The 23780-nt window shown below is 44.1% G+C and overlaps 2 protein-coding genes across 2 annotated transcripts in view; one reads left to right on the top strand and one right to left on the bottom strand.

The window, feature by feature from the left end:
* Positions 1 to 1576: 1576 nt before the first annotated feature.
* TIMM17A (translocase of inner mitochondrial membrane 17A) lies at positions 1577 to 14975 on the bottom strand. Its single transcript, XM_082702025.1, has 6 exons — positions 14891 to 14975; positions 10851 to 10950; positions 10664 to 10727; positions 5721 to 5849; positions 4813 to 4923; positions 1577 to 2062 (listed from the first exon to the last, which is right to left on the bottom strand). Exons 1-6 carry the CDS (start codon positions 14914 to 14916, stop codon positions 1977 to 1979), a joined length of 516 nt encoding a protein of 171 aa, XP_082558151.1. The 5' UTR covers positions 14917 to 14975; the 3' UTR covers positions 1577 to 1976.
* A 7944-nt stretch (positions 14976 to 22919) lies between these two features.
* LMOD1 (leiomodin 1) overlaps positions 22920 to 23780 on the top strand; it is a 42145-nt gene continuing 41284 nt past the window's right edge. Inside the window, exon 1 of the mRNA XM_082702016.1 lies at positions 22920 to 23414. Coding sequence (XP_082558142.1) covers positions 23154 to 23414 — 261 coding nt within the window. The 5' untranslated portion in view covers positions 22920 to 23153. The remainder of the gene's footprint in view (positions 23415 to 23780) is intronic.

The raw sequence follows: 23780 nt of genomic DNA, 5'->3' as shown, positions 1-23780 counted from the left end.
CTTCACAACAGTCAAAAGGTGGAAGTGACCCAAGTATCCGTCAGTGGATGAATATATAAATAAAATGTGGTATATACATACAATGGAATATTTAATCAGCTATCAAAAGAAATGAAATTTTGATATATGTGACAAAATAGATGGAGCCTCGGGACACCTGGATGGCTCAATCAGGTAAGCATCTGCCTTTTGCTCGGGTCACAATCCCAGGGTCCTGGGATGGAGTCCTGTGCTGGGCTCCCAGCTCTGCGGGGTGTCTGCTTCTTCTCCTTCTGCTCCTCCTCCCACTCGTTCTCTCAAATAAATAAATAAAATCTTTAAAAAGAAAAACCAGATGGACCTTCAAACACTATGCTAAATGAAATAAGACAAAGGACAAACACTGTATGATTCCACTTATAGAGGTACCTCATAGGCTTGTTCAGAGACAGGAAGTAGCACTGTGGTTACGGGGATCGGGGGAGGCACAGGGATGGGAAGTTATTGTTCAATGGGTACAAAATTGATGTTGGTGATAATGAGAAGTTTTGGATATACATAATTGTGATGATTATGCAACACTTAACTATATTTAAATGCCAGTGAACTCTACACTTACAAATGGTTAAAATGATAAATAGTATTTTATATATATCCTACCAAGCAGAAAAAAGATGAAACCACAATTAGTAATTAAATGCTTACTATGTGTATGGCATTGGGCCAAAAGAGAACTATGTGTTCGCCATAGCCACACGGCTTTGTTCTCCATCTTGCACAGATGTAGGAAAATGGGTAACAGCATCATGCCTTCTGTAAGGCCACATGTCATTTCCAATATTAACAGTAAAATGGCCTATTCTGAAATGCTAATCCATTTTCCAGGCTCAATCAGACCCCAAAATACACCCTTTATGAAGATTAGCTTCAGGGGACTTGGAACACATTGAAACCAGCATACATTTTATTTTCAAGCACACAGTAAATACCAAACTTTTCCAGGGCTTACTATACCCTGCATGAATTCTTCTTGTATAGAATTAGGTAGAATTGGAAGGAAGTTGTTTTTGGTGAGGCTGCTGATTATCAAGAATCAAGACACGGGAGGGGCACCTGGGTGGCTCAGTCAGTTGAGCGTTTGACTCTTGGTATCAGCTTGGGCCATGAACTCAGAGTCCTGGGATCGAGCCCTAAGTCGGGCTCCATGCTCAGCATGGATTCGACTTGGGATTCTCTCTCTCGTTCTGCTCCTCACCCCGTCCCCCCAAACCCGTTCTAAATAAATAAATAAAAATCTTTATATATTTAAAAAAAAAAAAAAGAATCAAGACACAGGAGCCTCAAAGGTAAAGGAAATTTTACATCTGACATCTTCAAAACCAAAAAATCACATATTTTACTTTCAAAGTAAAGGGTACTTCATCTCACCCTTCAATCCACACAGTATCTACTGTGAGACGATCCGTGTTAACTCTGTATAATTCTTCTCATACTTCAAGTGAGATGAGAGCCTAACTATAAATCATGCAATTTTCAACACAATTTGCATTATCTGAAGTATTCGAGGTTGAAAAGTAGAACTGTACAACTTATCTTAAAAAGAAAGAGCGAATTCCAGTTTTTTATTGTTTGGCTGACAGAACACACAAAACCAGGCAGAGAAATCCCCAAAGAAATGATGGTCACGTCTCACTGTTGTTTGCCCTGTAGTCCTTCATCTTCTAAGCATTTATTATATTTTCTTTTAAAGGTATTAGACATTTATTTTGATCACAAATGCAATCCAACTGTGAATAAATAAATGTATTATCTTTTAATGTCTTCGCCCCACCCCTGCAATGTTCCCTTAAATAGAAAAAAAGAGCTAAATGTCTCTTCAAAGCCTATTTGGCCATAGCTGTCCCACCTGTGGCTTTAAAAACAGACTATAACTTATCTTCTGAAATTCCTTCTTGAACTACAGCTCATTCTGTTACAGAAATCCTGGGAAAGAAGTCCTACTGATATTGTCGATAGTCTCCAAAAGGTGAGGATGGTAACTGGGCTGAAGGCAGCTGAGAAGGGTCTTCAGTGAACTGAGGACCTGCAGTTAAGAAAGAAAAGAATCTTAAAACCACCTTACTATTACACAATTAAAAAGAACAAGTCTCTGTAGAGAGCAAATCAATCAACTCAGTAAAAATAATGTGCTACCTTAGAGCTGTCCTCTGAATTTCTACTGCCTAAATTTTCATGAGAGTGCCTCCAAATGTGGTAAATCACGACAGCCTGGCTTCCCTTATGCTCCAGAATGAACAGCTCTCAATGGGTATGCCAGGAAAGTCCGATGGGTTAATTATAGCAAGAAGTGAATTCAAGTTTTTAAAGCAATTGCTGTAACAGGCTGCTATAAAGATGGCAAAAATCTCGCACATCTTGACATATTTTTCAGTAGCTATTTAAAATTATTTTCACAAAGTTTAAGTATCTTAGTCATGTTTTAAGAGCAATCAGTAACCCGGTTTATACAACCAGTTAGAGAATGAGTTCCGAAATGGGAAGACATCCCCTAGTTTGCTGTAGAACAAAGTCTTGTAATATTTAGTTTTCAAAGGATGGGAGGGCCTGTGAACTGAGGGAAAAAAGTGTTTTGTTTTGTTTAAGATTTATTTGAGAGAAAGAGCAAGTGTGAAGGGTGTGAGTTGGGGAGGTGGGGGGCGGCAGAGGCAAAGGGAGAGGGAGAAATGTAAGCCTGGGCTGGGCACGACGCAGATGGACACAGGCTCAATATTACAACCCTGAGATCAAGACCAGATCCAAAAGCAAAGTCAGATGCTTAACAGGATGAGCCACCCAATGCACCCCCCAAAAATGTGGCTCTTAAAAAAAAAAGGGGGGGGGACGCCTGGGTGGCTCAGTTGGTTAAGCAGCTGCCTTCGGCTCAGGTCATGATCCCAGCGTCCTGGGATGGAGTCCCACATCGGGCTCCTTGCTCGGCAGGGAGCCTGCTTCTCCCTCTGCCTCTGCCTGCCTGTGCTCGCTTTCTCGCTCTCCCTCTCTCTGACAAATAAATAAATAAAATCTTAAAAAAAAAAAAAAAAGACTTTTATGGGCATAATCACAATTATTTTCCTCAGGGAAACTAAAGCAGACTAAAACATAACTGTACAGAAGAGAGAAAGAGGGCAGTGATAAAATTCCCTGAAGCTTTCCAATGCTTCAATCCAATGATACATTTTTTTTCCCACTATAAAAGCATTATCTGTTCATTTCAGAAAACTAGAGAAACAGATAAACCAAAGAAAATCATTATTACTTAGATAGTTTTACTTCATTTATTTCCCACTGTTTTAAAAACTTTTTCACATCAGTTAATTCGAAAAATATGATTAACTCTTCAAAGATTTCCCAACACAGCTTTTCAGAAACGCATCTCCTATCTCAAATAAAATATAGTTCTTTTAAGGATTTCCTCTGAGGAAAAAAGGCTAAAGCAAAGTAACCTAGACTAATTTCTATAACACAATGTAACTTGGGACGCCTGGCTGGCTCAGTCAGTAGAGCATGAGACTCTTGATCTGAGTCGTGAGTTTGAGCCCCCAGGGTGAAGAACCTACTTAAAAAAACAAAAAAGAAAGAAAGACAACATAACTGATGTTTTTGTTACATGTTTCTGAATTTCTGAAAAAAAGTAAACTTTTCTGATGTTTTATGTGAAGCCTTTCACACCAAAGTGATAAAAACAAACTAAGAAGCAAAATTAGAATGTGTCCATCATAACAGATTATTAACTCAGAAGTAATGATTAAAAAGCAGGAACAGAAAGTGAGAGGATCTAGGAGGTCCCTAGAACACCCCTGGCATCTACTGAGCAGTGTTTACCAACGGTGCCAAAGAGACACTGAATCCCTTGCTAGGCGCCTCAGGGAAATCAAATCAAACTGGGAACTATGATCTATTCCTAACTCTATGCTGAATCTTTTCCAGGCTCCAAAAATAATTTTCAACATGTGTCGCTATTCTGTATATTTCCTTCCCCAAATGCCAGGTCAAATTTTTCCTACTAAAACCCTCATGATTATCTTTATTCTTCCTTCCAATGTCAAGGAACACTGGCCCTTTACAGACAACTGAAGTTTTCTGCGGTTACCAGAAGGTACACAATTTAACAGCTGAGCAAATACTACGTGACCATGTAATGATCACTCAGCCCATGATTTAACTTTTCCCTATATATCAGATAAAAGGAACAATCAGCAACAAATTATTTTACCAACCTCTCAAAAAAATTTCCCCTGCCAACTGTTAAGTGACCCTCCCAAACATAGCTACTTTCTATCACTCTATTTCATCCTCTTCGAAGCAAGCAAAACAATCAAATCTCATTTATCTGTGAACATGTTAGCTGGTCTCCTCCCACCTGAATTTAAGTGCTTGGTTCCCATTATATCCCAGCATCTAGAACAGTGCCTGGCACATACATACATGTACAGTAAGAGGTTGTGGATGGACTACCATTACTGTCACACATCTGCAAGGACCTTTCTTCAAACACCTCTAAAATGACTGGCAATTTCTTAGAAATATGCACACAAGCACTGACAAAACCTGAGAACTATAAGAAGGATCAACAGCAAACCATCTAACCAAGCATTTTGGTTACTGTGGTTAAACACAATAACCACAGCCACATCTACCATTTCAAATAGAATCAGGGCCTATTATCGTAATCCTCATGAACAATGGCAAATGCAGAAATCACAAACCACCATATTTTAGAAGACAGGTTTGCTCTAAGTATCAAGAGGCCATTCCAGCGTCTGAGCTATGGTAGTAAGCAGGAAGAAGACTCACCATTGGGAAACTGGGCAGAGGCAAATCTTGTCAACAAGATGCCAGCTCCTTCAATTAAAGCTAGGAGAATGCCACCCATCGCTGCTGACCCAACCATGGCCACTGGTCCATCTGGATACAATAATAACAAAGAGATTACTTTAATAGAAAACTAGTTTAAAAGAAGACTCAGTAAAGGAAAGAGCTGTCCGCAGGGTTCATGCTACCCTCATTCCCAACCCTCCTTTCTCACTAGCTAAAAACCAGGTTGTCAACAAACTAAGGTCCATAGGTCAAATCCAGTTCATTGCCTGTTTACGTAAAGTTTTATTAGCACAGTCATGCTCATTCATTTATATATCATCCGTGGCTGTTTTCATGTTATTATCATAGAGCTAAGCATCTGTTGGCAAAGACCCCCACAGCCCTACAAAGTCTAAAATATTTACCATCTGGCTCTTAAAGATCCTTGCCTAAACCACTAAACCCCCACCCCCAAATTCTGTATTTGCTTTCTGACCCGAAGATCCAGAAGATGGTTCTAAGTTCCTCATTCATAACAATACTATATGGCAGGTATGATTATTAACTCCAGAGTACCAATGAGGAAACTATGGTTGTCACAAAAAGTTTGGCAAAATGCCCAGTCACACGTTACTAAATGGCAGAACTGGAACTTGAACTGCTCTTAACCACTGTATAGGTTAGAACCCCATGTTCTCATTCTTAAATGTTCCAAATAAATACTCTTAATTTTATTCCCCAAAATTGCCATATACAGTCATGCTATGCTGAGTTAAGCAATGCTTTTTGATTTATTAGAGATAACTAAATTAAGACAGATAAGGTTTTCCAAAAAGTCTTGCTTTTACGAGTGTGTCTGTAATGACGGCTTACTTTTCCCTCTTTTTTAGATAATGATTGCTTACTTCTGGCTGCCAGTATGGCTCCTGTTAAGGCACCACTTGTGATGGAGTTCCAGGGATCTTCTTTCCCCCTGACTTGAACCATACTGCAGTCAATCATGGAAAATAAACCTCCCCAAACTGCAAAGCTACCTGTTTTATTTAAAAACAAAAGAAATTTCATTTTTTCATCTTATATCTAAAATATAGCAGCCGAAAATAACTTTATTTTATTTTTTTTAAAGATTTTATTTATTTACTTGAGAGAGAGACAGTGAGAGAGAGGAGAAGGTCAGAGAGAGAAGCAGACTCCCCATGGAGCTGGGAGCGCGATGCGGGACTCGATCCCGGGACTCCAGGATCATGACCTGAGCCGAAGGCAGTCGTCCAACCAACTGAGCCACCCAGGCGTCCCCGAAAATAACTTTAAATAACAACACTATATTCTTAAAAACTCTCACACTCCAAACAAATACATGCAAACACAAGTTTGGATAGCACTGAACCAACAGTCTGAATACTTTTCTTTTCTTTCTTTCTTTCTTTTTTTTTTTTTTTAAGATTTTTATTTATTTATTTGACAGACAGAGATCACAAGTAGGCAGAGAGGCAGGCACAGAGAGAGAGAGAGGGAAGGAGGCTCCCCGCTGAGCAGAGAGCCCAATGTGGGGCTCGATACCCTGGGATCATGACCTGAGCCGAAGGCAGAGGCTTAACCCACTGAGCCACCCAGACACCCCCAATACTTATCTTTTCAATAAAGCGTGGATTGTATGGTATCAGCTTGAAAATTAGCAATGGCCCAAAGCCTAAAAGAAATAAGCCAAGCCTAGAAGAGTCAGGCTAAACACATTCAAATCTTCCTTTCAGAACCAAATATCTCTGTTTAAAAAGCAATAAACACAACAAAGCCACCCTGCTTCTTCCTTCTTTCTCCTTTTATAGCTCTATCTTACCTCTATTTTTTCTTTTCTTCAGTAAGTATCACTGAGCATATATAATACTCTAAAAAAAAATCACCAACAGAGATACAAAAGAACTCCAGCTATCCTGGAATGTATTAGAGGTGTAGGCCAATACATGCTAAGGTGGCTAATGGATGATATAAATAGTTAGAATTATGGAACATTAAGGGGAGAGAAATTACCTAGCCTCTCTCCTTTCTATCCTTTATTCCTCGAGCATGAAACTAAAAACCACACCAAAACAAATTACTTGGCACTTAAACTTTTCCTAAACACAGTTAACAATTTTGTCAAATAAGAAACAAATACCCACACATACACATATACAAGCACACAAAAAACTTTGGACAACACAAAGATTTTAACTGGCAGCATCTCTGGGTGATGTGACACATGACTTAATTTCTTCATGCCTGTCTAACATCCTAATTCTCTATCATGAGTGCACATGACTTGCACTGTATAAAGAGTGGTTATATTTATTATGATTAAAGAAGAAAAACTGCCCAAAAGGGGACCTAATCAATTTATTTTTTACCCTGTGAAATCTCAAAATAGTAGGGATATGTTAGTAAGGGCAACACACTAGGTTCCTCCAAATGTCAGAACCAGATCATCACCAGAATCCTTTTTCGGTTTTCACATTATCCATTAAATCTAATAGATAACCAGTTTCAGTATACCATAAGCCCTCATTTCTGGTCCAATACTAGATACCACATACATAAAAATAAATTAATAAACTAGTTCTTTCCTCTAACTCAGTAATTCTACGTCCTGGGAGAGATCTGATGCCTTGGTATATTAGAATTCACTAAATTCCTCAAACAAGACTCTCCCAATCCCTCACAAGAGTCTGAAACCTGCCCATCCTCCAAAAATAATTGCCAGAATAAGCTATGGTTACTGATGAGAATAAGACTGAGTGCAAGTAGGGTGAGAAGGCTGTCTACCAGAAGGGTGGCCCAGTGTGAGGAGCCAGAGCCAAAGCAGGATAAGGTAGGGACCTCAGCCTGGCATGGAGTTTCATGTATCCATGTGGAAGGGCAGCCCCTGGGTGGGATGCCATTGCCCAGGCAGGACAAAGATGGAGGTATTCATATAAAAAGGGAGAAAGTAAGAATAAACCTTATGCGGCTGGATTGGAACTGAGGTTCTGGTGTGAAGTCATGATTTTCAACATGTATGTACAAATACAGATACAGATACAGATATAGATATAGATATAGATTTGTGTTGTGTGTGTTTACATATATACATATACACTCCCAAGTTCTATTACAAAGAAGCCTGGGAACAACAACCCCCCTATAAGCAATGATCCACTTCGTACTCAGATCTTGGCTTCTAAACACCATTCTCAACTGAAAGGAACCAGAGCTTTGTGGCGGAATGGCTGACTCTATGGCTAGGGGAGGGAAAATACAAGACGAGACTGGGGTATCTTGTTCCAAAATGTAAAAGATTCTTGACAAATAGCAGGGATGTGTCAAAAGCCCCCATGAAATTTCCTCTATGAAAATATAAGTCTTGGGGTGCCTGGGTGGCTCAGTGGGTTAAAGCCTCTGCCTTCGGCTCAGGTCATGATCCCAGGGTCCTGGGATCAAGCCCCGCATTGGGCTCTCTGCTCAGTAGAGCCTACTTCTTCCTCTCTCTCTGCCTGCCTCTCTGCCTACTTGTGTCAAATACATAAATAAAATATTTTAAAAAAAGAAAAAGAAAATAGAAGTCTCTTCAGGACACAACTATGATTTTTCCATGTTGCTTTGTCCCCTGGATTTTGACTAGAAAAACTCAGTAGGGCACCTGGGTGGCTTAGTGGGTTGAGCCTCTGCCTTTGGCTCGGGTCATGATCTTGGGGTCCTGGGATCGAGCCCCGAGTTGGTCTCTCTGCTTGGCAGGGAACCTGCTTCCCTTCTCTCTCTGCCTGCCTCTCTGCCTACTTGTGATCTCTCTCTGTCAAATAAATAAATAAAATCTTGGGAAAAAAAAAAAAAAGAGAGAGAAAGAAAAACTCAGTAAATGCTCACTGAATTAAATTGAAAATGTCACCCCAGTATTTTTTTTTTTTTTTAAGATTTTATTTATCCGACAGAGAGTGATCATAAGTAGGCAGAGAGGCAGGCAGGGCAGGGGCAGGGAGCAGGCTCCCTACTGAGCAGAGAGCCTATTCGAGGCTCGATCCCCTGAGATCATGACTTGAGCTGAAGACAGGCTTAATCCACTGAGCCACCCAGGTGCCCATGTCATTCCAGTATTTTTAAAAAGGAAAACACCATAAAGATTTCTCAATAGTTTCCTTAAAAAAAAAAAAAAAAAAAAAAAGGCCAATCTCGGGGATCTGAAATAAACAATCCCAATTCACTCATACCACAACTTAGTCTAGTTGGGTTTTACAATTTCTAACATCTTACATTTCCATGGTGCATCTGCACAATTAATGACCCAGTATCAGCACAATGTTAAGTCCACATTTAACTCAGATTTCTTTAGTTTTTATGTCCTTCTGTTCCAGGATCCCAAATTACATTTAGCGGTCATGTCTCCTTAAGTTCCCTCTTGGCTGTAACCTTACCTGATTGTTTTTTTATCCATTGAAAAGGCATATTATGATAAAAGCAGCCTCTTAAAAGACATACAAAACCCTGTATGTCTTCTGCATATATTGGGAGTTCAGGGTTGGTGTGTGCTTTAATACTACTTACCCTTCTTGACAACATAAGTAACCATTAAAGCACAGGAAAATCAGTCACTATTTACTTTCCAGAGGGTATCATTTTACAGAGGAAAGAAAAGGAAAAAGATATATCATCACTCAGCCTCAATTTCCTCATCTGGAAAATGGGGATAATTATACTTACCTCTTGTGGTGTTGTGAGGATTAAAATAATGCTATAAAACCCACAGGAAAGTGCTTAGCACACAGCAAGCACCCGATAAATGGCAGCTCTCAGCTAGTCTTTCCAAAGAAAAATATGCTAAAAACAGACAGGACTATTTCTTCTGTCACACAAAATTACTTAGGAATGACTAAAAGTATTTAGTCTTTTCATGTGTTCCACATGGTATCCTCAACCTGACTTTATCTTTGTAAATGAATATAGCCTCCAAGCTTTTATTTATTTATTTATTAGAGAGAGAGAGAGAGAGAGAGAGAGAGAGAGAGCATGAGATGAGGGAGGCTCTGAGCGAGAAGCAGACTTCCCACTCAGCAGGGAGCGGGATGTGGGGCTCATTCCTGGGACTCCAGGATCATGACCTGAGGTGAAGGCAGATGCTTCACTGAGCCACCCAAGTGCCCCGCTCCAGCTTTATCATCTCTCTTCTCCCATCTTCTGAATAACCAAGTTTATTTTATTTTATTTTTTAAAGATTTTATTTATTTATTTGACAGAGAGAAATCACAAGTAGGCGGAGAGGCAGGCAGAGAGAGGAAAGCAGGCTCTCTGCTGAGCAGAGAGCCCGATGCGGGACTCGATCCCAGGACTCTGAGATCATGACCTGAGCCGAAGGCAGCGGCTTAACCCACTGAGCCACCCAGGCGCCCCTGAATAACCAAGTTTAAAACGTGTAATGAATTCTTTTCACATTCTGCATCGACCTCTGCATGACATCCAAAACCTAACCTTGGAGAGGAGCCGGAGCAGCATCATCACACTCTCTCTCATGAAACCCAATCCTTCCGATCACATTCTCTTCTGCTTTCTATTACCCCAGAAGCTATCAATCCTGACGCACAAACCTAAGCTTTACACACACAGTCTTCCTTTTGGATAAGAGGAAAAAAACCAAAAATACCAAAACCAAAATACCACTGATCGTTTGAAGGACAGAGACAAAATTTTCCAGTGAATGGATGCAGCAATTCCAGTTAATTTTCTGAATAAACCGTAAATCCAGAAGAACTTACAGAGACAGTAATTCCTGTAAGACTGAACTAAGCTTCATCTTCAACCGAACAAGAAAAGATATTGTGAAGTACAAATGGAAAATTCTGCTTACCTCCCAACTGCGGAGCCCTGGTTTTAATAGCAGTCAAACTCCCTCGTAGTCTGTGGTTTACGCCCTATAAAGAAGCAACCAAAAATACAGAAGTACAATACATTTCCAGCCCACCGATAGGGCCATCAGTGATACTAGCAAATCCAGATTTTAAGTGATGATAAAATAAGACCATTCACCTACTTACCACTGGAGAATTTCGAAAACCTTTTATTGCCTGAAAGACACCACCGCCTATGGTACCCATCGTAAAGGCCCCACCGCAATCATCGACAATTCGCCAAGGGCTAAGAACGGGGAGAATAAAAGATGATTGTATTTCTCCTTCATAAACCATAAAAGATTTCTTTCCTAACACAGTAAGGGATGCAACAGATTCCAATGCAGGGCCCACCGCAACCAGTAAAATAAACATTTAGACAAAAGAATTCTGAACATATCCGCATCTATTCAGCTCCAAGCCATAGGGAATGGTACCGGCTTTAACCCCCTATTGTTAGCAGTGCTTCATTCTTGTTTAATAATCAGCACATCTATGCACAGCTGGGCACTGAGCAACAGTGACTCAACAACTATGTAGGAAATTACATCATATTCAATGCTGATCCAATCTCCGAGGAATCGAAGTAAGCTCTCCAGCTGCAGTAGAAGTTGAGACCCCCAAAATGAAGATTCAATAGGGGCAGAGGGAAACCAATTTAAACAGTTTTTAAAGTTTGAAATTCTTTCTGGGTTCACTGAGTCGCATTAGCACTTGGAACTTTGGTCTGTATTATGTCCACTTAACACACCAGAATACTCTCATGTCCAGTATTTAGAGGTTATATTTGTAAACCCAGTTTCCAAATGCAGCCACCTAACTTATTCAACACGATGAAACCTGAATAATGTAATCCGAACAGAACTACTATTCTAGGGATCTGGCTTATTAAAAAAGTCTGTGAATGGTTAAATTCAGTTTTTAAAAAATATTTTATTTATTTATTTGTCAGAGGGGGAGAACAAGCAGGAAGAGCAGCAGGCAGAGGGAGAAGCAGGCTCCCAGCTGAGGAAGGAGCCCGCTGTGGAACTTGACCTGAGGTGATCTGAGCCAAAGGCAGATGCTTAACCAACTGAGCCACTCAGGTGTCCCTGGTTAAATTCATTTTAGGGGCACCTGGGTGACTCAGAGGGTTAAAGCCTCTGCCTTTGGCTCAGGTCTTGATCCCAGGGTCCTGGGGTTGAGCCCCACATCAGGCTCTCTGCTCAGCGGGGAGCCTGCTTCCTCCTCTCCCTCTGCCTGCCTCTCTGCCTACTTGTGATCTGTCAAATAAATAAAACTTCTTAAAAAATTCATTTTAGACTCACTGTAAATAAAAGCAATTTCTTTGATCTAGTCTCAAGGGTCAAATGCTACATAATGAACCTATGGGCAATCCCCTTTGCTCAGGTAAACTTGTGAATTGAGAGCAGTTGCTCCCAGAGAATTTGAATGAGTAATTTATGCCTTTGGTGGACAAGAATACAAAACCTTGCAGTCAAAACATCGTATTCTTTTTCAAGTATAATACAAATCAGGACCTTGTACAGAATGATATCTCATGCAGCACATACTCCATCAGCAGGATGTTTCGGGCCTTGCTAATAACAAAGGCTTGCTTTTGTGATCCTAAAAGCAAAATCAGCAACACCTAGGAGTTTGTCAGATGTGCAGACTGCAAAACTTTACCCAGGACCTACTGAATCAGAGTCTACAGTTCAACATGATCCCAGGTGACCTGGTTTCACTTTAATAGTTTAAGAAGCAGTGCTTGAAACTAAAAAGGATTAGGAAATTGTGTTAAAATGATAGAAAGACTAACGGGAAGTATAGAGAAAAGACAAAGGAGAATGCATTATGGCTCCCTCAGTGGTGCACCAGTAACTTTAAAAAGAACTAGTCCAGGGACGCCTGGGTGGCTCAGTTGGTTAAGCAGCTGCCTTCGGCTCAGGTCATGATCCCAGCGTCCTGGGATCGAGTCCCACATCGGGCTCCTTGCTCTGCAGGGAGCCTGCTTCTCCCTCTGACTCTGCCTTCCACTCTTTCTGCCTATGCTCGCTCTCGCTCGCTCTCTCTCTGACAAATAAATAAATAAAATCTTAAAAAAAAAACAAAAAAAAACTAGTCCAAACTGATTAAAAAAAATCAGTAAAGAACAGCAGGGTTCAGATCAGAGAGCCGCCAGAGTATTCCAGGAGAGATATATAAAACAAAGGCAAGATGGAAATAGTTTCTGAACTCTGGCTAAATCAAAATGTTCCTACAGAGAAGTGATGGGCTACACAGAAGGAAAGTTGAAGCTAGACTCTAAAATAATGGAAATACTAGACAAATGCAGGGGACAGAGAAAAAGTAACATAACACGATTAAGTTATCATTTGTTAAGTATCAGCTATGTTTTAGATGTCTTCGATGCAAATAAGACCTATGATTTTCAAGAAAATTAGGTTATTCTCCAATAGAATTTCTAAACTTTTAACTTCGTGAAGAAGAGTATTCCTGTCTCCTCTCCATTTTACAGTGGACGGAGGCTCAGACAGAGATTAAGTAATCTGCCCAAGATCATACAGGTTGTAACCAGTACAATTCAAATGCAAAAGCTAGGACTCCAAAGCTCCGAATCATTTCCATTATATCACTGGGACTATAGGTTTTTGAAAAAAAAAAAATGGTAAAATGAAGGATTTAGGATGATTAAGTCCATATGATGTATTAAAATGGGCTGGATGTAATGAGGGCAATTAAGAAGCTGTTGCAAAAGGCTTTAAGGATGCCACGTAAGATTGTGATAATAGGCATGGAAAGGCAGAGTTATGAAAGAATTCAGACAGCATATGGTGTATATGTTTGGAGGTGGCGTGGTGTGGAGGGAGGACGAAGATTCTTACAGTTTGAGGTTGGAGGATTTGAAAAAATGCTCTTACCAAACAGGGTAATACAGAAGATCAAAAGCAGATCTGACTACAAAACCAACTAGACAACTGATTGTGTTGCTTCAGGACATATGCACTAAGAGAAAGCAAAGGGACCACCTCATCAAGTAGTAGATAAAAACTCGTTATTCTTATATCTTTAATTCAACAAAGTTAAAAAAAAAATTACCCTCCTGCCAGCCTGTGTCATTATACTACACCCAACAGCAGCTGATTAACAGTCTACAATGTGCTGAATTCTGTGCACTTTAGAAAGGGGGATAATTACATTTGATAATTTTAAAGAGCCGGGAGATGCTGAAACATGCCCCGTATCCCATTTGAGTGACTTAAAAAAAAAAAAAGGTACAAAGCAGGTAACATGGCTACTGCTGGCAAGGTAATATAAAATCGTAGGCATTTTCACAATGAGGATGACCCTGGCTTTTGCTCTAACCCAATAAACAGGTGATTAACGCAGTAACCAGATTTGATTCCCCTCTTAACACCCCCAGAAGCCTTAAATTTAGGCAATCTAAGACCTGACAGCAATTAACCTGTTCTATAACTATGTATGTGCCTGATTTATTCACGCTGTTACTCTTTAAACCTGTAGTGGTGCGCACAGAGACCTCACTCAAATACTGACTACATGAATTTCTGTTCATGGTTTCTCAAAGAACACATGCTACTATCTCTATTTTCCAGATAATCCCGGTCTCCCTTCCTTAAGGCAGAATTCAAAGGGTAAAAACGAGGCTCCTGTCTACCGGAGCTTACCCAGGCCCTTTAGGTAAAACCTCTGTTCCAGACACTTGAAAATGCTTCGCCCTGCGGACACATGTCACGATACAAATAATGCCTTAAGAATGGCATCCCTTTCAGTGGCCTCCTGCCCATTCCCCAACACAGGAACTGAGCAAAGCGAGACGTGGGGACGCGTCCAAGGTCACCAGTAGACAGAGGGGATATATTACGGACCCCGCCCAAGATCGACTACGCCCCGGGTTGGGAGCTGGTTCCGAGGCTCCGTCAAGCCTAAGCGTGGGCCTCCTCATCCAATGCAAGGTCATCGGGGTGCCGGGTTGTTGGAGGCGAGGCTGCCACACGCGGCCCGGGGAGTACAGGGCTGAGAAGCTGGCTGGCTGCTCTAAGACGGCGCTGCCTACGTTTATCAAACCCAGGTCAACAAGCCCGCGACTGAGTTCAATTCGCACCTCCGCGCACTGGGCAAGAGAGGACGAGGACCGTGGGTAGAGGGGCAGGAGGAAAGCAGTAACAGTGGTAAAAGCTCACCAAGGTTCTCTCGCGTACTCCTCCATCTTGACTCCACCTGCGCGAGTGATGCCGGGCAACTTGGGTGGAGCCTGACCCTAGAGGCGGAAGTGATCTCGAGAGGAGGGCGTTAAGGTCTATGTGGATTGGTTCTCCTTTTCCTCCCGCAACCAATGGGAACCTGGACTTCAGGGCAGCGTGGGGGCGGGGCAGAGGCGCTGCGTAGCAGCCGTGGCTCCGCCCAGGTCCTCGAAGGCTACGAGTCTGGGCTGCGTGGACTGGTAGCTTCTCAGTCGCGGGGAGTTCAAGTTACACGGTCACTGAAGGTTCGGTGGACTGAGATAAACCTGGCCTTATTCCGCTAGGGTTCACCAAATTTCCTAAATACATTTCTTTGTTTGTTTGTTTGCTTGTTTCTAGTACCTTGGCTGCTACTTGGGAATTAAGTTAGCTAAATCGCGATGGTTTGTGAAACTCAACCAACTGTAAGGAGCAGGAGCAGGGTTAGGACCGACAGTGTCATAGTCCTTATAATTACCGTGCTTGGAATGTGATAGCTGTTCCATAAATGCTTTTGAAGTGAACTTACCTGGGCCATCTTGAGTGTTGTGACCAATTTGGGGCCCTCAAATGAAGGGACAACAGAACCTGGTCCAGTCCACCCTCCAAAAGATCACCAGATGTGAGGGGTGTTTACCTCAAAAAAGAGGAGACCAAAAGGATGGGAACCTATTGACCTCTTTTAGTTTACAGTCAACAAAACCTCAGTCATGTGATGTCTGTTAAAGGAACACTTGTCCATTCCTTTTGAGATTGACTTTAAAATAGTATATAGGGGAACATGGGCGGGGTGGGGGGGGGGTGTTCAGTTGGTTAAGCATCTGCCTTTGTCTCAGGTCATGATCACCGGGTCCTGGAATTGAGCCCCACGTTGGGCTTCCTCCTCAGCAGAAATTCTGCTTCTCCCTCTATCCCTCTGCCCTGCTCAAGATCTCTTTCTCTCTCTCTCTCTCTTTCTCAAATAATTTCTTAAAATATGTGGAAATTTTATGGAAAAAATTAGTGCAGTTCATACGGATCTGCAGTGAAGAGTGAGGTACCCACCAAATCTTGAAAATTAGGTAAGCAGATAAACTGAACACTCCACAGAACTGGAGATGTCAGCAACGTATATCTTTATGTGAAAAGAACAGTTCACACTAGTCATCTGATTATATGTAAAGACCAAGAAGTCTTTTTTTGCAATGTGACTATAATTAAGAACCTTTAAGTCTAATTAATTGCACAAGCTGAAGAGAGAATGGGGGAGATGGGCAACAAGAGGAGCCAGAGAGCAAGAATTTGATATTTGCTCAGCACCCCAGACCTAGTGGGTATGAATATTTCAGTAACTAGAGACTGGCATTCTCATGGGGCAAGGATATTTTTTTCTGTTCTCACCAGGACCCAAGTGAAATATTCCTTAGGTCTAACTACCTCCCCTTGCTCTTAGTCCATATTCATTATGCAGTTTTCTGATTGTTAGTTGGTTTCTTTTTTTTTTTTTTAAGATTTTATTTATTTATTTGACAGACAGAAATTACAAGTAAGCAGAGAGAGAGGAGGAAGCAGGCCCCCTGCTGAGCAGAGAGCCCGATGTGGGGCTCGATCCCAGGACACTGGGATCATAACCCGAGCTGAAGGCAGAGGCCCTAACCCACTGAGCCACCCAGGCGCCCCTCTTTTTTTTTTTTTTTTTTAAGATTTTATTTATTTACTTGAGAGAGAGACAGTGAGAGAGAGCATGAACGAGGAGAAGGTCAGAGAGAGAAGCAGACTCCCCATGGAGCTGGGAGTCCGATGCAGGACTCGATCCCGGGACTCCAGGATCATGACCTGAGCCGAAGGCAGTCGTCCAACCAACTGAGCCACCCAGGCGTCCCTGTTAGTTGGTTTCTTAATAGATTTTCCTTTAGGAAAGAATTCCCTGGCTTGTGCTCAAAACTATTCTTGTGCATTTGGTAGTTATACTAGTTTATGCATCTGCCTCTTGTGAACTGGGTTCTTTTGAATCAAGTCAGTTACCAGGGATGGTGATAATATTAAGTTTGTGAGTTTACAAACCAGAGGGCCAGACTCTTGGCTGTGGTTATGCAGCTCACTCCATTCCAATAGTCCCTATTCAAAAGAACCTTACTGTTCTGGGAGGCCCTTCTCAGATGGCCAACAAGTATTCTTATACTTCTCACTCTGCTTTCTTTTAACTGCGACAGATAAATAGGGCGTAACAGGACATTTTTGGCTGGGTAGGGCCTTGTACTTAGCCTTTGTTGGCTAGAGGAGGAAGACGTCACCCCTCCTTCAAAAATATTCATTTTCATCTGAGTGCAGAAATGTCTCAGAAGAAAAGAACTAGCACTTTAATCTCCTCCTAGCGAGTCTGAAAGAAGTCTAAGGAACTGTCATGGCCCTCACTGAAAGAATGGCCAAAGACACGGAGGAACGATGGAAGAAAGGAGTGGGAATCCTTGGGAGAAAAGTTACAGTAAAGGTGAGGGGAGTTTGAACCGGTGATTCAAGACAGCAGGGCCATGTTGGAGACTACTGCTGGAACCCCCTGTGATCCAAGTCCTCTGCGTATTGCTTTGGGGAAAATAGCTTCACATGTGAACTAAAAGAACTGGGACTCTGGGGCCTATTTTGCTGTGAGAATTCCCTAGAAGGGGAAAGGATGGTGAGATCAAGGTGAGGAAGTAGGTAAAGAAAGGGAGATCATCCTCAGGAAACCACCTGGATGGTTGAGCTCTATGAAGTGACCAAGTCTGGCAATGGCACTGGTGTCTTCTTCCCCACTCTGAAGCGATTATCCACCCCTGCCACCCCCCCCATTAGCTTTTATTCATCTTCCACTCTTGGAAAATGAATGGAAGGAATGGTGGTCATCTTCCACCATTCTTGGGGAAGGGGTCATCGACAAGGCCCAAGATTGGCGAGAGATGACCATTTGATAGATATCAAGTAGCACAGGTAATGCTGAACCAAGAGAGGACCTAGAGGGAGTATAACCCAAGTCAATTAGAAGACCCTTACTGGCTACTCAGGATTGTCCTTAGTTTTAGGATTAGGGTGGAAAGAGTACAAAAAATATTGGTACGGTTGCTACCCCCTCAGGGTCCTCAAAATGTGCTTGGGGAGAACAAATGCAACCTTGAGAAACAGTTGGGTCAAGTTTATAAAATTGCCAAAATGTGTGACATAGAACATGGTAAGTGCTAGAGGCCCTGAGAGGAGAGAGGGAGACCTGGGGGCCTGAGTGTGTTCACAAAATGTGTGTGATAAACACATTTAAGCCACAGTCTGAAGAGTGGTCAGATTTTGATCGGTGGAGAGGAGAAATGTATTTGAAGTAGAGGGAATGATAGCACAAAAGTGTGGGCAGAGGGGCGCCTGAGTGGCTCAGTGGGTTAAGCTGCTGCCTTCAGCTCGGGTCATGATCTCGGGGTCCTGGGATCGAGCCCCGCGTCGGCCTCTCTGCTCAGCAGGGAGCCTGCTTCCCCCTCTCTCTCTGCCTGTCTCTCTGTCTGCTTGTGATCTCTCTCTGTCAAATAAATAAATAAAATCTTTTTAAAAGAAAAAGTGTGGGCAGGAAGGAACATAGTGTTGTCACTGGATAGGTTGCTGGTCCTACAGGAGGACAGAAAGACTAAAGTAGCGAGAGCAAAGCTATATCAAGTGATAAAGTTCTAGGGCAGAAGATACGGAGAATGACCAACAAGTAAGACTGGAAGAATCAGCTGTGTCAGGAGGATCTCTCCTGTATCTACGCATTTAAGCATGAAGAAATAACTTCCTTCCAGTTCTCTTCTCAAGAATGTATCTGGAAGCCAAATGACCTTGGAAGGGCTCAGTCAATTAAGTGTCTGCCTTTGGCTCAGGTCGTGATCCCAGGGTCGTGTAATTGAAGCCTGCATCGGGCTCCTTGTTCAGCAGGCTCCTTGCTCAGTGGGGAGCCTTCTTCTCCCTCTGCCTGCCGCTTCCCCTGGTTGTGTGTTCTCTCTTTCTCTCTGACAAACAAATAAAATCTTTTTAAAAAGAAGAAGAGGAAGAAGAAGGAGGAGGGGGGAGGGGAAGTAGGAGGGAGAGGAGGAGGGGGAGGAGGACTGGGAGGGGGAGGGGGAGGAAGGGGAAGAGGAAGAAGAAGAAGAAGCCAATGGCCTTGGGAAACTAGAGAGAGGGACTTCCTTCCCTGGAACAGATTTAATTACAGGATAGTAAAGGCAGAGATATCTCCCTTCTCTCCTTGGACCAGATTGGTTTCCTTTCCAGGGTAATGAAGACATATTAGAGTTTTGTCTCCTGTATTAATATAGCTAAAGGCGTTCATTCTAGAAGGATACAGAGAGGTCATAGGGTAAGGAGGAGGCCTGAAATAGCTTCTGTGGGGAGTGAGCAAGAGAATAAACCCCAAATGAGTAAAAGAAGCAAGAATACTTCTTTTTACACAGACCCAACCTATGGAGGAAGGGAAATGGCCATTTTCAGAATCTGCCCCTTCCAACCACTCAGTACCCTCAAGGGTCCCAGACCTACGCAGGCTGAGCTCCGTTGAGCCGGAGGCTGTGGGATTCCTAAAGAGCTTTGTCTACCAAGAGGTCACAGGCATGTGTGCAGCTTCAAACCCCCCAGTCTTGCCTGGTCCAGTCCCTGAGACACTAACATTGGCATGGACAAGTGAGGCCCTCACCAGAGCCGAACCTTGGGTCTGGGGAACCAGTCTGTGCCTGGCACCTGTTTGGTGGGCAGAGAGGTTTTAGTCAGGATGAGGGTGCAGGAGGCAATCTGTTGTGTCTACCCTCTTGCTCTCCCCCTTGCTCTCCTTCCAGGGGGGACATTAGTCTGGCATGTGCTGTCTCCACCCATGTCCACTCACCTCAGGAGTACTGGACCAGGCCTGTGGCTTGCTTCCAGAGACAAAGTCTGCTGCTCTCAAGAAACTTCCAGTTCCCCCCCTACCCCCCCACAAGAAGAGAACCAGTGTGATCCTAAATGGACAAACAGTATATTGAGGTCTGACAGTGGGTCTGATGCTGTGATGCACTTAGCACACATTATCCTATTTAATCTTATTTTACGACTCCTTATTTAATAATTCCATAACCCTGTGCAGCAGGTACTTTTTTTTCCCCTTCGGGTGGGTACTTCTAATGCCCTCATATTCTGCTTGGGGCCCACAAGGCTCAGAGAGGACAAATAACTTACTCAAGGTCACACATCTCAGATTTGAGCCCACATCATTTGACTCCAGAGCCTGTGATCTTATCTGCTATCCTATCCTGTCACCCTAGCTTCCTGAAAATGTGCCTTTCCTGCTCATCCAGCCTAAGTGAGAACCACCCCTAAGCATCAGTTAAATCGATTCCGGCTCCCTCTGTCCTCTGCCCCCACCATCATGTATTTGGTTATGAGACCGGAGGTCTCTCTTTCTTCCTTTCTCTCCCTTTTATTCTAGCACAGTAGTACTTATTTTTATCTGGGACCGGAGAATCCCCTGACACTCAAGATGTGTGTTTCAAGTGAAAGTGGATTCTGAACTTGGATAATTAATGCCCCTACAGAGTCGGGGGCCAGTGGTCCCTCATTGCAGGGGCTGGAGGAGACTGTGCTCATGGGCTCTGTGTTCCTGAATCTTCCGGCCCCCCACTGTGATGACTTTCAAGGGAAAACTTTCAGAGTCTGTGAGCCCACAGTCTCTGGGGCCTTAGGTAGTGAAAAGCTTTAGACTGAGTCATATCAGAAGAGCAGGCTACTTGGAATGACAGGACCCAAGGCAGAGAAGATACAGTGGTTTGTGGGTAGAAACATTGGTTAGGAGGCCACAAGTCCTGCCTTGAAGTTTGGAAGCTGTGGATTTATTCTCAGAGTGTGTTCCTTAAACAGAGACCACTGGACCTGGAGAGAAGGCCATTGAGACCAGGTAGTACAAAGGCTGCCCTGGGCCTGGAGGACTGGACATCATTGGTAAAAAGCTTAAGAAGGAAAAATCCTTGGAGGCCGGAGAAAGAGCTGCTTTTGGCGGACTGGGGGCTCGAGGTTGGTCATGGTGGCTCCAGAGCCAGAGATTCCTGGACATAATGCCTCTTCCAGAAATCTCCTTCGAGGCAAGAGCGAGAGTAGAGACTGAGCGACCCAAGGCGGAGCCGGAGTAGGCGTGGGGTTGGGCTAGAGGCTTTGCTGTCAGTGCAGGAAGCGTCCTTTCCACCCAACAGATGAAACTAAAGCCCACCTCAGGCTAGCTCAAGCCCTTCATTATACCCTCTGGGCTGCTCACCCTGACTGCTTCCTACAAAATTATTGTGTCTTCCGCTGAACTTTTCACAATTGCTTCCACCTGTCTTGTTTTACTTTGCCTTATAGTATAATTAGGTTTTGCCCCCCAACGTATACATTTTTTTTTAAGTTTTTTTATTTTATTTATTTGACAGAGAGAGAGATCACAAGTAGGCAGTAGGCAGAGAGACAGGCAGAGAGAGAGGAGGAAGCAGGCTTCCCGCTGAGCAGAGAGCCCGATGCGGGGCTCGATCCCAGAACCCTGGGATCACGACCTGAGCCAAAGGCAGAGGCTTAACCCACTGAGCCACCCAGGCGCCCCCCAACGTATACATTTTTAAAAAGAATAAGCGGGTTGTAGTTATTTTTGTATCTCTCATCCTATAGTGCCTGGTAGACACATAGTCAGACACATAGTCAGCACTCCATAAATACATGCTTCCCGACTCACCGACAGAATGATGACTGCCTTTTAAAAATGACAACCCCCGGGGATTCTCTAAGCCCGTCTTCCACCTTGCCTCTCAGGTCTACCTGACTCACCTCTGCACTCCAGTCCCCCCGCGTCAGTCCTGGCCCCACCTCAGCCTTAACCTAAAGCTGGACTAGTAGACATTAAACGCAGGGCCAAGTTTTTGACCCAGACGATTTCTGGACTCAGCAAATGCTGATCAGGTGACTGTCTCTTTCTGGCTTGGGATGGAAAGAGGCCAGGAAAGATCGAAGCATCTACCCCGATGGGTTACACCAGGGCTTCTAGAAGGGATTTGGTGGCAGGAGGCGGGGGGAGCAGGAGATTGAGTGTCTCTGTGACTTGTGCAGGCAGCATGATGGATGAGCAGTGGAAAGCCCTTTTATGAAACATGCCAGGCCTGCTGCAATAGTATCCCTCCCAACAGCCTAGAATTATATTTCCCTGAAGACACACTCAATAGTGCTTTGGATTTGCATGTGGAGGGTCCTGAAGAAGGTCTGTCTACAGGTGCCCCTGCAGAGGAAGAAGCAGCTGAGAGCAGAGGGAGGTTTGAACCCTCTTCCCAAAACCCTTGGCGCTTCCTAGAAATGGACAGTCCTTTAAGAGTTCTCTGACTTGTGCGGGTCATACTCTCCCACCCCCCCACCCCCAACAGCCTACCAGTTTTCAGTTTGGGTACACAGTGAAGATTTATTTTCTCTCTCTCTCTCTCTCTCTCTCTCTCTCTCAAGTAGTAGCTAAGCCTCTGATGCTTGGCACATAGGTTCTTCTGGGCAGAGAGAATGGGTGGGCGGGTAGTTGGGGGTATCTGGAATCACCTATCTTTCCTGTAGCTGGAAACAGCCGGGAGTCCCCCGGCACATTACCAAATACAGTAGAAAGGAGTCAGTGGACCACGCACGGATCACGACAACAACCAGCCGGGATGCAGACGTCAGATATGTGCTTGAGCCCGGCATGCCTGGGGCTGGCCTGTTCCTGACCACCCCCCCGCCCCCACCCACCCTGGCCCGGTCTCTGCTTTTCTGGCTCTCCTGTGGCTCTGATCAGTTTCTGCCAGCCTCTGCATTTTTGTATCTTTTTCTCATTGCGTGGCCCCCTTGTCTTTAAAAGGCTAAATGCTCTGTACTAAATTTGGTCACACAGAGCTCCAAGATTCCCTGGAATGTCCTCAAGTTTCAAACGGCTCTGACAGCGAGGCGGGACCCGCCCCCTGCGTGGGGATTGGCTTCTCCTTTCAGGGCCGGGCAGTTGTCAAGTCTTATTGGTCCCCGGCGAGACCAGCCCGGGTCCACTAGCCCGGGGCTTCCCAGCGAGCTTGCAGTTAACACTTGGGCACCTGTGGCACTGCGGGGCAGGGCGGAAGAGCCACGTCCTCAATCACTTGGGGGGTCTGCTCCCAAGCCCACTCTGCGCATCCAGACCAGCTTGTGCCTCCCCCTCACCGACCCCCGTAGCTTCCCCCCAACACCCCCCGCAAGAGCCACAGCCCACTTTGCCAAGATGTCCAAGGTAGCCAAGTATCGCCGGCAGGTGAGTGAAGACCCCGACATCGACAGCCTGCTGTCCACCCTGTCTCCCGAGGAGATGGAGGAGCTGGAGAAGGAGCTGGACGTGGTGGACCCCGACGGGAGCATCCCCGTGGGCCTGCGGCAGAGAAACCAGACCGATAAGCAGTCCGTGGGCACGTACAACCGGGAAGCCATGCTCAACTTCTGTGAAAAGGAGAGCAAGAAGCTTATTCAGAGGGAGCTGTCCATGGACGTGAGTGAGCAATACGTGCGAGGGAAGGGGGGAGGGCGGGGAGGGCAGGGGGACCCGCACTCGTGACTAGGATGCTTCTCTCCTCCGAGGAAACGGTCTCGGTCTCGTTGGCAAGAGGTGGAACGCTTCAGCACCGATTACCATCTGCTGAGCGCGCAGCGTGAACCTCTTACCCCTAATTTCTGTTATAAAGCACAAATTGGCTCTGTTGGGAGAACTCGGCATCCCGCAGTGGCAGATAGAGCTGCTGGTAGGTTGGGAGCTGGAGAACGTCCTTGAAGCGTTCATTGTCAAGTTGATTCCATCCTTGTCCCCCTGCACATTCACTCTACCCCTTGTGGGGGAGAAGGCAGGGGATAGAATGAT

Source organism: Mustela nivalis, assembly GCF_964662115.1.
Source record: "Mustela nivalis genome assembly, chromosome: 16".
NCBI classification, from domain to species: domain Eukaryota; kingdom Metazoa; phylum Chordata; class Mammalia; order Carnivora; family Mustelidae; genus Mustela; species Mustela nivalis.
This window is presented reverse-complemented; position numbering and strand designations above follow the sequence as displayed.

What these genes read in the sequence shown, in the direction of transcription:
- TIMM17A (XM_082702025.1), bottom strand. Translation starts at nt 14,916, where the DNA reads ATGGAGGAGTACGCGAGAGAACCTTG. An exon ending in GAGTACGCGAGAGAACCTTG is followed by an intron (nt 10,951 to 14,890) that starts GTGAGCTTTTAC and finishes CCCCGTTCTTAG; the next exon opens with CCCTTGGCGAATTGTCGATG. An exon ending in GTTTTCGAAATTCTCCAGTG is followed by an intron (nt 10,728 to 10,850) that starts GTAAGTAGGTGA and finishes GCTTCTTTATAG; the next exon opens with GGCGTAAACCACAGACTACG.